Source organism: Pelophylax lessonae (assembly GCF_965119305.1).
Source record: "Pelophylax lessonae genome assembly, chromosome: 2".
NCBI lineage: Eukaryota > Metazoa > Chordata > Amphibia > Anura > Ranidae > Pelophylax > Pelophylax lessonae.
Genome location: NC_138769.1, coordinates 45,971,971 through 45,984,019, shown reverse-complemented (window position 1 = coordinate 45,984,019; position 12,049 = coordinate 45,971,971). Strand labels below are relative to the sequence as shown.

The 12,049-nt window shown below is 45.5% G+C and overlaps 1 protein-coding gene across 3 annotated transcripts in view; it reads left to right on the top strand.

The window, feature by feature from the left end:
- Nucleotides 1–678: 678 nt before the first annotated feature.
- The window catches only part of COQ2 (coenzyme Q2, polyprenyltransferase), a 50,126-nt gene continuing 38,755 nt past the window's right edge, over nt 679–12,049 (top strand). The window contains exon 1 of one of the 3 annotated variants that reach the window (XM_082247818.1): nt 679–712. Coding sequence is in view for 1 of the 3 variants with exons in the window: in XM_082247816.1 (XP_082103942.1) it covers nt 738–750 (13 nt within the window). In the remaining 2 variants the exon portion in view is untranslated. Of the gene's footprint in view, nt 751–12,049 lie in introns of all 3 variants that reach the window. The other 2 variants (XM_082247817.1, XM_082247816.1) reach the window with 2 other exon arrangements.

Here is a 12,049-nt window from a genome sequence, read left to right as displayed (position 1 = left end):
TTTGTTTATAGCGCGTGATCAACAAATCGCACAGGTGATCAAATACCACCAAAAGAAAGCTCTGTTTGTGGGAAAAAAAGGACGCCAAATTCGTTTAGGTACAGCGTCGCACGACCGCGCAATTGTCCGTTAAAGTCACGCAGTGCCGAATCGCAAAATACCCCCTGGTCGTTTAGCAGCCAAATCCTCCGGGGCTTAAGTGGTTAAGTAATTTTGTAACAAAAAGTGGCAAAAAAAAAACCTGGTCTTTATTCACCTATAGAACTATTATTGCAGCTCTGAGGACTGGCCACCAGGGGCGCCAACGGGGCAAGCTCCCATCTAGGACAGAGCGTTTAAAATGCCCACGCCTCCTAGGAGCTGATTGGAAGGTTGCAGTTCTCTCGGGCCAAGAGACCTTTGCGGCGCTGTTTAAGGGTTTCCATGGCAACTGAGCTGAGGCGCGCACGTCACTTGTTCTCTATGGTACCTGGTTCGGTCTTGGCCAGGCAGTGGAGGTAGCGAGGTGGCCGCACTGTCCCACTCATACCCCGCCATGAATTACACTGCTCCGGGGCAGTTCATTGGTAGAATGTCGATCCCTTTCGTTTGTGTGGCAGTGAGGTATTTTGTCCCAAGCTGCGGTCCGTGGCTGAAGCCGGAAGTGCTGTAGGAGCCACGTGACCAGCCAGAATACTTGACAGCTGGAGGAGGCGAGACATGGCGCCCTAAGGTTAAGGTGATCACGTGGGAGGACCATGATTGTCCAGGGTGGGAGGACCTTCCTGTTGTCTGTAGTCACTCAGTGATGTGGAGGAGACCTCCAGCTAGGATGACAATATCAGAGGGGTGCACAGTGTCTCACTATAGGCTGTGGGGTCACTTCTTGATTCATTTTCCATAGAACTGAATGGAAACGCACTGAAACATGATCACGCGTATGTTACCGCGTTCCTGGGCACGGAAACGCATCATGACGTGTCGCTATGTGTTCGCCTGCATTCACACCTGAGCGAAGCGCCGCGTCTTGGATTGGAGCAATTTTTTTTTCTTCAATTTTGGTGCGTTTTTTTTTTTTTTTATTAGCCAATCAAGAAAACTCATCTGTTGCGTCATTATTACGCACTTTTTTTTTTTTTTTTGTTAGGTTACGTTCACATCTAGGCATTGCTATTTTTACAGGTGTTTTTTTTTTTTTTTTTTTTTTTTTTTTTTATTGCTTAAATATTTTTATTACATTTCTTTAGGCTGCATTCACATGTCAGCGTATGATCGCGGGCAGAACCGCCGCGGTTCCGCCCGCGATTCGGAGATTTATTGCAAATCGCGGGACGCCTAGCGTTGCCCGTTGATTTGCAATAGCCCCCCAAACGCCGAGCGATGTTGCCACGATTTACGCCCGCCGAATTGCGGCAACATCGCGCAAACAAAATCGCGGGACGCAATACGCTCCAAAAAAAGTACAAGAGCTTCTTTGGAGCGTATTGCGTCCCGCGATTTTGTTTGCGCGATGTTGCCGCGATTCGGCGGGCGTAAATCGCGGCAACATCGCTTGGCGTTTGGGGGGCTATTGCAAATCAAAGGGCAACGCTAGGCGTCCCGCGATTTGCAATAAATCTCCGAATCGCGGGCGGAACCGCGGCGGTTCTGCCCGCGATCATACGCTGCCGTGAATGCAGCCTTACATACATAGCAAATAAAAATAGGACATTACAAAAACATCAATTTACACAAAACCATAACATTTTGGTTTACCCAGCATAAGGCCCCTTTCACACTAGTGCGACTTGTCCCGCGATTTTGGACCGCAAAATGGCATGACAAGTCGTTTTCCATTATTTTCAATGAGCCCCATTCATATCAGTGCGTTTTGAAGTCGCACCGACTTCAAAGTAGTTCCTGCACTACTTTTCCACGATTTGATTGTGTTTTGAGCCATAGCTTTCAAAATCGCGCCGCAAAATCGCGGTAAAATCGCGTCGCATAAGTGTGAAAGGGGCCTAAGTGTTACCCTTCAACTGTTCTTCTTTTAACCACTCCTGGACCGGAAGGATTTGCCCCCTTAATGACCAGGCCATATTTTGCGATTCGGCACTGCGTTACTTTAACGGACAATTGCGCGGTCGTGCAACGTTGTACCCAAATAAAATTGACGTCCTTTTTTTTCCCCACAAGCAGAGCTTTCTTTTGGTGGTATTTGATCACCTCTGCGATTTTTATTTTTTGTGCTATAAACAAAAAAAGAGGGACAATTTTGAAAGAAAAAAAAAAAAAAACAATGTTTTACTTTCTGCTATATGACATTCTCAAAAAAATAAAAAAATAAAAAATCAACATTTTTTAAGATTTTAGGCCGATTTGTTTTCTCCTACATATTTTTGGTAAAAAAATTGCAATAAGCGTATTTTGATTGGTTTGTGCAAAAGTTATCGCGTCTACTAACTACGGGAAATATTTGTCATTTTTATTGTTTTTTTTTTTTTTTTTTTTACTAGTAATGGCGGCGATCTGCGATTTTTAGCGGGACTGCGACATTGCGGCAGATTTTTTTTTTTAACTGACATTTTTGACACTTTTGGGGGGACCAGTGACATTACTACAGTAATCAGTGCTAAAAATAGGCACTGTTACTGTACTAATGACACTGGCAGGGAAGGGGTTAACCTAGGGGTGATCAAAGGGTTAAGTGTGAGCCTAGGGGAGTGATTCTAACTGTATGGGGGTGTGGCTTGTGAAATGATCATAGAGACATGTTATCCTATATAGAAGGATCACAGGCGCTCTGTGATCATTCCAGGGAGAAGAACGGTCAGCTGTGTTTACAACAGCCGACCGTCCTTCTCTCTCAGCGGGGAGCGATCGCAGGTGCCAGACGGCAATCGGAGCCGCCTGCCCCGTGCATCGGAGCCCACCGCACCCTAGCTGCAGGCGCGCGACCAACGTAGCCCTACGTCGGTTCGCACAGGAGGGGCTGCCTGCCGCAGTATATCTGCAGCGGGCGGTTAAAGCAAAAGATCAAAAAAATAATAATTTTTTTTTGATCTTTTGCTTTTGAGGCTACATTCACATGTGGGCGCAGCGGATCACGGGCAGAATCACCGCGATTCTGCCCGCGATCCGGAAATCATTGCAAATCGTGGGACGCCTGTGCGATGCCCGTGATTTGCAATGGCACCCCAAACGCTGTGTGTTGTTGCCGTGATCTCCGCCTGCCGAAGCGCGGTAACATTGCACAAACAAAAAATCGCGGGACCCATGACGCACAAAAGAAGCTCTTGTACCTTTTTTTGGGCATCATGCATCCCGCGATTCTGTTTGTGCGATTCGGAAGCCAGAAATTACGGCAACATCGCACAGCGTTTGGGGTGCCATTGCAAAATCACGGGCATCGCACAAGCATCCTGCGATTTGCAATGATTTCCAGATCGCGGGCAGAATCGCGGTGATTCTGCCCATAATCCGCTGTGCCCACATGTGAACGTAGCCTAAAGGTAAAGAGATTTGGGGTCTTTTTTGACCCCAGATCTCTCCATAAAGAGGACCTGTCATCCTTATTTCTATTACCGTATTTATTCGAGTATAACACGCACTCGTGTATAACGCGCACCCCTAATTTTCAATTAAAAATCGGTATAAAATTTTGTTTCACACCAAATCATTTATTGACAACGTAAACTGGTATAAACACAATACCGAAATAAAATTAACGATAACAATATTTATTTAAAATGCTTCAAAGTCAGATTCATCATCAGATACACCGAAGAGTTGTTCCCATTCTTCTCGAGTTAATTTTTCATCAGTGTCCCAGTTGGCAGGAACATCTGTTTCTCCAGTTTCTTCGCTTTCTTCTGAGTCTGAATTCCACAGCAGGTCGTCTTCTGTGCCATCCATTTTATTGCTGATGCCTGTCTTCAAAAAACTCTTGATGATCATTTCTTTTGGTATGTCTTCCCATGATGTTTTAACCCAGGATGTCACGAGAGATAGGCCAGGTTTCTTGAGGTTTCCTTTTGCAGTCAATTCTTTGTCGTCGGATTTCATCCAGGTAATCCACTTTTCCCTGACTCTGTCTTTGAAGGGTTTGTTTAAAACGACATCTAGTGGCTGAAGAATAGAGGTTAGTCCACCAGGAATCACAGCTTGAAATGTTTTTAGACTTTTCAGTTTGTCCTTCACAGTGTCTGTCAGGTGTGAGCGGAACTGGTCCCATACAAGCATGGATTTCTTCAGTAGTGCGCCTGGTCTAGTATTCCAAACTTTATTTAACCATAAAATGATGCCCTTTTCATCCATCCATCCTTTAAGATGACAATGGATCACGACACCTGGTGGAAATTTAACTCCTTTTGGAATAGTCTTTCTTTTAAAAATCACCATCGGTTTAAGTTTAAAACCGTCTGCCATACAGGATAACACAACGGTAAAATGAGTTTTCTCATGGCCTGTGGTTCTAATCTGGACTGTGCGCTTCTCTTTGCTGTCAATTGTCCTGTTGCCTGGTAGGTCAAAACACATGGGGGTCTCATCCATATTGCCTATCTGTGAAAGTTCAAAATTAATCTGCTTGCGTTGGTTGATTATAAAGGTATGGAATGAAGCGATCTTCTCTTCTAAATCATTAGGCAGCTTCTGTGCTATCTTTGTTCTCTGGCGTATTGCAAGTCCATGCCTTTTCATAAACTTTTGTGTCCATCCATTAGAGGCTTTGAAGTTTGAATCTTTGCAAAACTTTTGGGCTTGAAGTCTAATGTGGAGTGATGTGACGATGTACCCACTACTTCTTTGGTCAATGATCCATTCATAAAGTTCCTTCTCCATGTCTGGGTACATGGCTTGTCTCCCTCGTTGTGCTTTTTTTGTTTTATTCATATCTTTCAGGACGACTTTCTGTTTTCTCCATTCTCTAACATTCGTCTCTGGTACAGCGAATTCTCTGCTAGCTGCTCGATTTCCGTGAATTTCAGCATGATCAACAACTTTGAGCTTGAATGAAGCGTCATATGCAGAAGGTTTTCTCTTGATACCCGGAGTTGCCATCAGTTACGGTACGCAAAACACTGAATTGTACAGAAGCAATGCTTACCGTAACGTGTGGGCGAGATGAGGAAATGAAGCGGCAACCATACAGCGGGCCGCCCACTGTACGCGACGAGGGAATGTTTTTTCTCTTCGCCCTCGCGTACAGTGAGCGGCTGCAGCCCGGAAAAGGCGCAGTGCAAACTCACAATTCGCCTGCGCCCTCAATGGATCGGCTGCCACCCCACCCCAGCCCTCGTTTATAACGCGCACCCTAACTTTGATTTATTTTTTTGGTAGAAAATTTTGCGCGTTATACTCGAATAAATACGGTATATGGGATGTTTACATTCCTTGTTATAGGAATAAGTGCCGGGTCACACTTATGCGATGCGGGAAGGCTGCGAATTCGCAGCCTGTTCCGCATCACAAACGCACCCCTGGCAGTTCACGCTGCCATATGCGATACGCTGGGGGTGTCAATGAAATGTTAACGACACCCCCAGTTTGATCGCATATCGCAGTGCGATCTGACAGTTCGCACAGGATCGGATCGCACAAGTGTGAATCACTGTGCGATTCGATCCTGATGCGGCTGAAAAAATGCCTCATGTGCGATTTTGGTGCGGGTGCAGTACGAATTTAGCCATACAAAGTGTATGGCTGAACTCGCACCGCACAGAGATCGCATGTAATGAAGGAGCAGTGCGCTCCGACATTACATGCGATCGCCGCAGCCGCAACAATTTGAACCGGTACTAAAAGTGATTATAAAAAAAAAAAAAAAAAAGAATTAAAGGGACAGTGTAACTAAACAGTTTCCCTGTAACTGCGTTTAAAAGGTTGCCTATGGAGAAGTTTAAGTACCATAGTTTGTCTCCATTCCATGAGCCTGTGCAATTATAGAGGGTGACATACATAGATAGTGAGGTTGAAAAAAGACACCAGACCACCCAGTTCAACCTATGATGACATGTTGGGTATCTACTCAGTGTAACATCTTTCACATTTTATTACAAATTTGGGGTATAGTGTGTTTTTTATTTATTTTTCTTTTTTTAATTCATTAAAATGTATTTTTGGCCAAAAAAAAAAAAATTGCGTTTGAAAAACTGCTGCACAAATACTGTGTGACCTAAAAGATTGCAACAGCCTAGGGCAGGGGTGTTAAACTCAATTTTACCGAGGGCCGCATTAATATTATTGGTTGCCCTCAAAGAGCTTGTTGTATCTGTAGGACTAGATGTTCAGAGCACCCCATCCCCCCCCCTTACATCAGATATCAGGAGTCCCTTCCACCATCAGAAGTCGAGCCCCCCACTCCCCCTTATATCACAGTTCACCCCCCCCCCCCTTGCATTGTGCTTCTGCTGGTGGGGGAGCTGGGAAGTGCAGGGTCTGGAGTAGGGCTGCAACTAATGATTATTTTCATATTCGATTAGGTGGCCAATTTATTGTTTTGGTTAATCGGATAATAAAAAAAAAAGTGTGGTGTATAATTTAGTTAATAAGTAAAAAAAAAAAAAAAAAAGGCAATTTATTCTTAAATATCTATCTATAAATAACCAACAACTAGGGATGCACCGAAATGAAATTCTTGGCCGAAGCCGAATAATAATGAAATGTTTGGCCGAAGGCCGAATACTGAACGCGGTGTTTCGCATTTTTTCCATTTATTTTGCCAATTTTTTGTCCTCTCTCTTGTCCTCTCGTGTCTCTCTCTCTCTCTCTCTCTTGTCCTCTCGTGTCTCTCTCTCTCTCTCTCTCTCTTGTCCTCTCGTGTCTCTCTCTCTCTCTCTCTCTTGTCCTCTCGTGTCTCTCTCTCTCTCTCTCTCTCTCTTGTCCTCTCGTGTCTCTCTCTCTCTCTCTCTCTCTCTCTCTCTTGTCCTCTCGTGTCTCTCTCTCTCTCTCTCTCTCTCTTGTCCTCTCGTGTCTCTCTCTCTCTCTCTCTCTCTTGTCCTCTCATGTCTCTCTCTCTCTCTCTTGTCCTCTCGTGTCTCTCTCTCTCTCTCTCTCTTGTCCTCTCATGTCTCTCTCTCTCCCTCCCTTACTGTAGGGAATGGGATTCAGTGCACACTGCAGCCTTGTACCATAGGGTTAATGTTAGTGACACTGTAGGGATTGGGAAGGATGCTGGGAATGGAAATCAGGAAGCATGCAGGCAGCCTTGTAAATTTTAATTGCAGATACTGGGCAGGTCAGGGTTAATGTGGTAACATCAATTACTCAGTGACAGTCAGTCAGTGTGGACTCGATCAGATTATACAGTGACAGACAGTCTCTCATAGTGGTGGTAGTAGGAGGCTGGAGGTGGACTAGTAGGAGCCTGGAAAGGAGCACAGCCGCATACATACATTACTCACTCGTGCACTGCAGCCCGCCCCACACATTCAGTGAGTCTTACTCTCCTCCCTAGTTTTTTCAATGGCACATTCAGGAAGCCAATCACGCCGTGAGTAGCGGCACAGCGGAACCAATCAGGTGTGCAGGCAGGCGTGATTGGTTCGCTGTGCAGCTAATCACGGCGTGATTGGCTTCCTGAATGTGCCATTGAAAAAACTAGGGAGGAGAGTAAGACTCACTGAATGTGTGGGGCGGGCTGCAGTGCACGAGTGAGTAATGTATGTATGCTCACCGCTGAAGTGTCCCGGCTTCCCCTGCCTAACACGGAAGTCTGTGAGTCCTCCTGTCCTCCTCCGAGTCCCTTCCCCCTGTAAATATCGTGACCTCTGCGATATGAATATCGCCTACGGCCACAGAACGATAGTCAATATCATATCGACTATCGTTCAGCCCTATTGTTCGGCACAAAATTATTCGGCCTTTTGACTTATTCGGCCGAACACCGAAAGTGCCATTTTCTCTATTTTCGGCCGAATAATGTTCGGCCGCCGAATATTCGGTGCATCCCTACCAACAATATGGTTAGGGAGCAAAATCTCTAATCCACTCTGAGAATAACAGACTGAGTGCCGCTTCACATTAGTGCCATCACAGAGATCGCATGTAATTCAGAGCGCACTGCTCCTAAAATTACATGCGACGTCTGTGCGGTGCAAATTTAGCCATACAGTTTGTATGGCTGAATTCGCACCGCAATCGCACTAAAAGACGCACAGGACCCCTTTGTTGGTCCGCAGCAGAATCGGATCGCATGGTGGTTCACACTAGTGCGATCCGATTCTGTGCGAACTGTCAGATCGCACTGCGATATGCGATCTGATCTGGGGGTGCCGTTAACTTTTAATTGACACCCCCAGTGTATCGCATATGGCAGTGTGAACTGCCAGGGGTGCAGGTGTGATGCGAGAACACGCTGTATATTCGCAGCGTTCCCGCATCGCACAAATGTGAACCGGCACTGAAGGGATAAACTGTATTTACTATTAGAGGTTGGATCTGGTAAATAATATCAGACTCAGTCCCCGTTCACACTGGGGCGACCTGTCAGGCGACCTGGTCGCCTCACAGGTCGCCGTAGGTCGCCTTCCATTGGAAGCTGCGGACCCGTTCTAATAGGAGCGACACAAGTCGCTCCGACTTAGAAAAAGGGTCCGGAGCTTCTTTGGGGCGACCCGGAGCGACCGTCATAGACTTCAATGTTATGAAGTCCGTGCCGGCCGCTCGACCTCGGAGGTCGCCCCCCCCAAGTCGGATCGCCCCAGTGTGAACGGGGCCTCAGAGATCAAGTTTTTTATTTAGGCCCCTTTCACAATTGTATGACTTGTCATGCGATTTATGACTGCAAAATCGCATGACAAGTCGTTCTCCATTATTTCCAATGAGCCCCATTCATATCTGTGCAACTTGAAGTCGCACCGACTTCAAAGTAGTCCCAGCACTACTTTTGCCATGATTTTGATGCGTTTTGTGGAAAAGACATTAGAAGCCCAGTCAAACTCGCATCAAAATTTCGGCAAAAAGTCGCTGTAAAATTGCTGTAAAATCGCATGACTTTGAAGTCGCACAAGTGTGAAAGGGGCCTAAAAGAAAATAAAAATGAAAGACTATTTTGCCGATTTTCAGACAGAACTGTAATATATTCTGTATGACTGACTCCCTTGTCAGAGGCCGGTGGCTTGATAAAAGCTCCCTGCGCTTGCTGTCACTTATGCTGGCCATACAAAAACAATGTCTTCCTTCAAAAAAATGTTCATTTTAAGAACGTTCGTTCGATTTTCTAATCGTTAGTGGGGTCAAATCGATGTTTGTTTTCCATCACAGTGATGGGAAAATTAGGAGCAGAATAGAAGACTTCTTGATGAAAGGGATTTTCAGACACTGTATGTGGTTTTCATTCAGAAATGACATTCGTTTTAAAACTGAATGTTAAAAGCAAGTCAAATTTTCAAACGACGTTCTTCCATTTAGCGACTGTACAAAGATTTTTCGTAGAAATATTTTCATCTGAAAATCTATACATGTATGGCCAGCAGAAGGCTTGGTTCACACCTATGCAGTTTTCTATTGATCCGTTTCAGCTGTGCATTTTGCGTTTTTTGTACATGCGATTTTGCTGCAATTTACGTTTTGCATTTTTTTTTTTTATGCTTCTCTGGGTTCAGATGCTGATTTTCCCTGGACAGTCTTTAAAGTAAATTTTTTTTTTTTTTAAACAACAAACATGTTATACTTGCCTGCTCTGTGTAATGGTTTTGCACAGAGCAGCCCCAATCCACCTCTTCTGGGGTCTCCCACACAGATGCTTCTGGCTCCTCCTACCTTCGGAGTGCCCCAATAGCAAGCTGCAAAGTATAGTATAGCGTACCCCTATAAAAAGCTTCTGCCTTTGGAACCACTCACTTCCTGCTCAGGACTACATGTCCCATAAGGCATTGCTCCTCACACATTCACAAGTTCTCAAGCACTTACTGACCTGTATGGACGGTGTACTGAGCAGTATGTGTGCTGCACTGTGTATACTGACATGTATGGACGGTGTACTGAGCTGTATATGTGCTGCACTGTGTATACTGACATGTATGGAGGGTGTACTGAGCTGTATGTGTGCTGCACTGTGTATACTGACATGTATGGAGGGTGTACTGAGCTGTATGTGTGTTGCACTGTGTATACTGACATGTATGGAGGGTGTACTGAGCTGTATGTGTGTTGCACTGTGTATACTGACATGTATGGACGGTGTACTGAGCTGTATATGTGCTGCACTGTGTATACTGACATGTATGGAGGGTGTACTGAGCTGTATGTGTGCTGCACTGTGTATACTGACATGTATGGTTGGTGTACTGAGCTGTATGTGTGCTGCACTGTGTATACTGACATGTATGGACGGTGTACTGAGCTGTATGTGTGCTGCACTGTGTATACTGACATGTATGGAGGGTGTACTGAGCTGTATGTGTGCTGCACTGTGTATACTGACATGTATGGATGGTGTACTGAGCTGTATATGTGCTGCACTGTGTATACTGACATGTATGGAGGGTGTACTGAGCTGTATGTGTGCTGCACTGTGTATACTGACATGTATGGGCGGTGTACTGAGCTGTAGGTGTGCTGCACTGTGTATACTGACATGTATGGTTGGTGTACTGAGCTGTATGTGTGCTGCACTGTGTATACTGACATGTATGGAGGGTGTACTGAGCTGTATGTGTGCTGCACTGTGTATACTGACATGTATGGGTGGTGTACTGAGCTGTATGTGTGCTGCACTGTGTATACTGACATGTATGGAGGGTGTACTGAGCTGTATGTGTGCTGCACTATGTATACTGACATGTATGGACGGTGTACTGAGCTGTATGTGTGCTGCACTGTGTATACTGACATGTATGGTTGGTGTACTGAGCTGTATGTGTGCTGCACTATGTATACTGACATGTATGGACGGTGTACTGAGCTGTATGTGTGCTGCACTGTGTATACTGACATGTATGGTTGGTGTACTGAGCTGTATGTGTGCTGCACTGTGTATACTGACATGTATGGAGGGTGTACTGAGCTGTAGGTGTGCTGCACTGTGTATACTGACATGTATGGAGGGTGTACTGAGCTGTATGTGTGCTGCACTGTGTATACTGACATGTATGGAGGGTGTACTGAGCTGTATGTGTGCTGCACTGTGTATACTGACATGTATGGAGGGTGTACTGAGCTGTATGTGTGCTGCACTGTGTATACTGACATGTATGGGTGGTGTACTGAGCTGTATGTGTGCTGCACTGTGTATACTGACATGTATGGGTGGTGTACTGAGCTGTAGGTGTGCTGCACTGTGTATACTGACATGTATGGGTGGTGTACTGAGCTGTATGTGTGCTGCACTGTGTATACTGACATGTATGGAGGGTGTACTGAGCTGTATGTGTGTTGCACTGTGTATACTGACATGTATGGAGGGTGTACTGAGCTGTATGTGTGTTGCACTGTGTATACTGACATGTATAGACAGTGTACTGAGCTGTATGTGTGCTGCACTGTGTATACTGACATGTATGGTTGGTGTACTGAGCTGTATGTGTGCTGCACTGTGTATACTGACATGTATGGAGGGTGTACTGAGCTGTAGGTGTGCTGCACTGTGTATACTGACATGTATGGAGGGTGTACTGAGCTGTATGTGTGTTGCACTGTGTATACTGACATGTATGGAGGGTGTACTGAGCTGTATGTGTGTTGCACTGTGTATACTGACATGTATGGGTGGTGTACTGAGCTGTATGTGTGTTGCACTGTGTATACTGACATGTATGGAGGGTGTACTGAGCTGTATGTGTGTTGCACTGTGTATACTGACATGTATGGGTGGTGTACTGAGCTGTATGTGTGCTGCACTGTGTATACTGACATGTATGGGTGGTGTACTGAGCTGTAGGTGTGCTGCACTGTGTATACTGACATGTATGGAGGGTGTACTGAGCTGTAGGTGTGCTGCACTGTGTATACTGACATGTATGGTTGGTGTACTGAGCTGTATGTGTGCTGCACTGTGTATACTGACATGTATGGAGGGTGTACTGAGCTGTAGGTGTGCTGCACTGTGTATACTGACATGTATGGTTGGTGTACTGAGCTGTATGTGTGC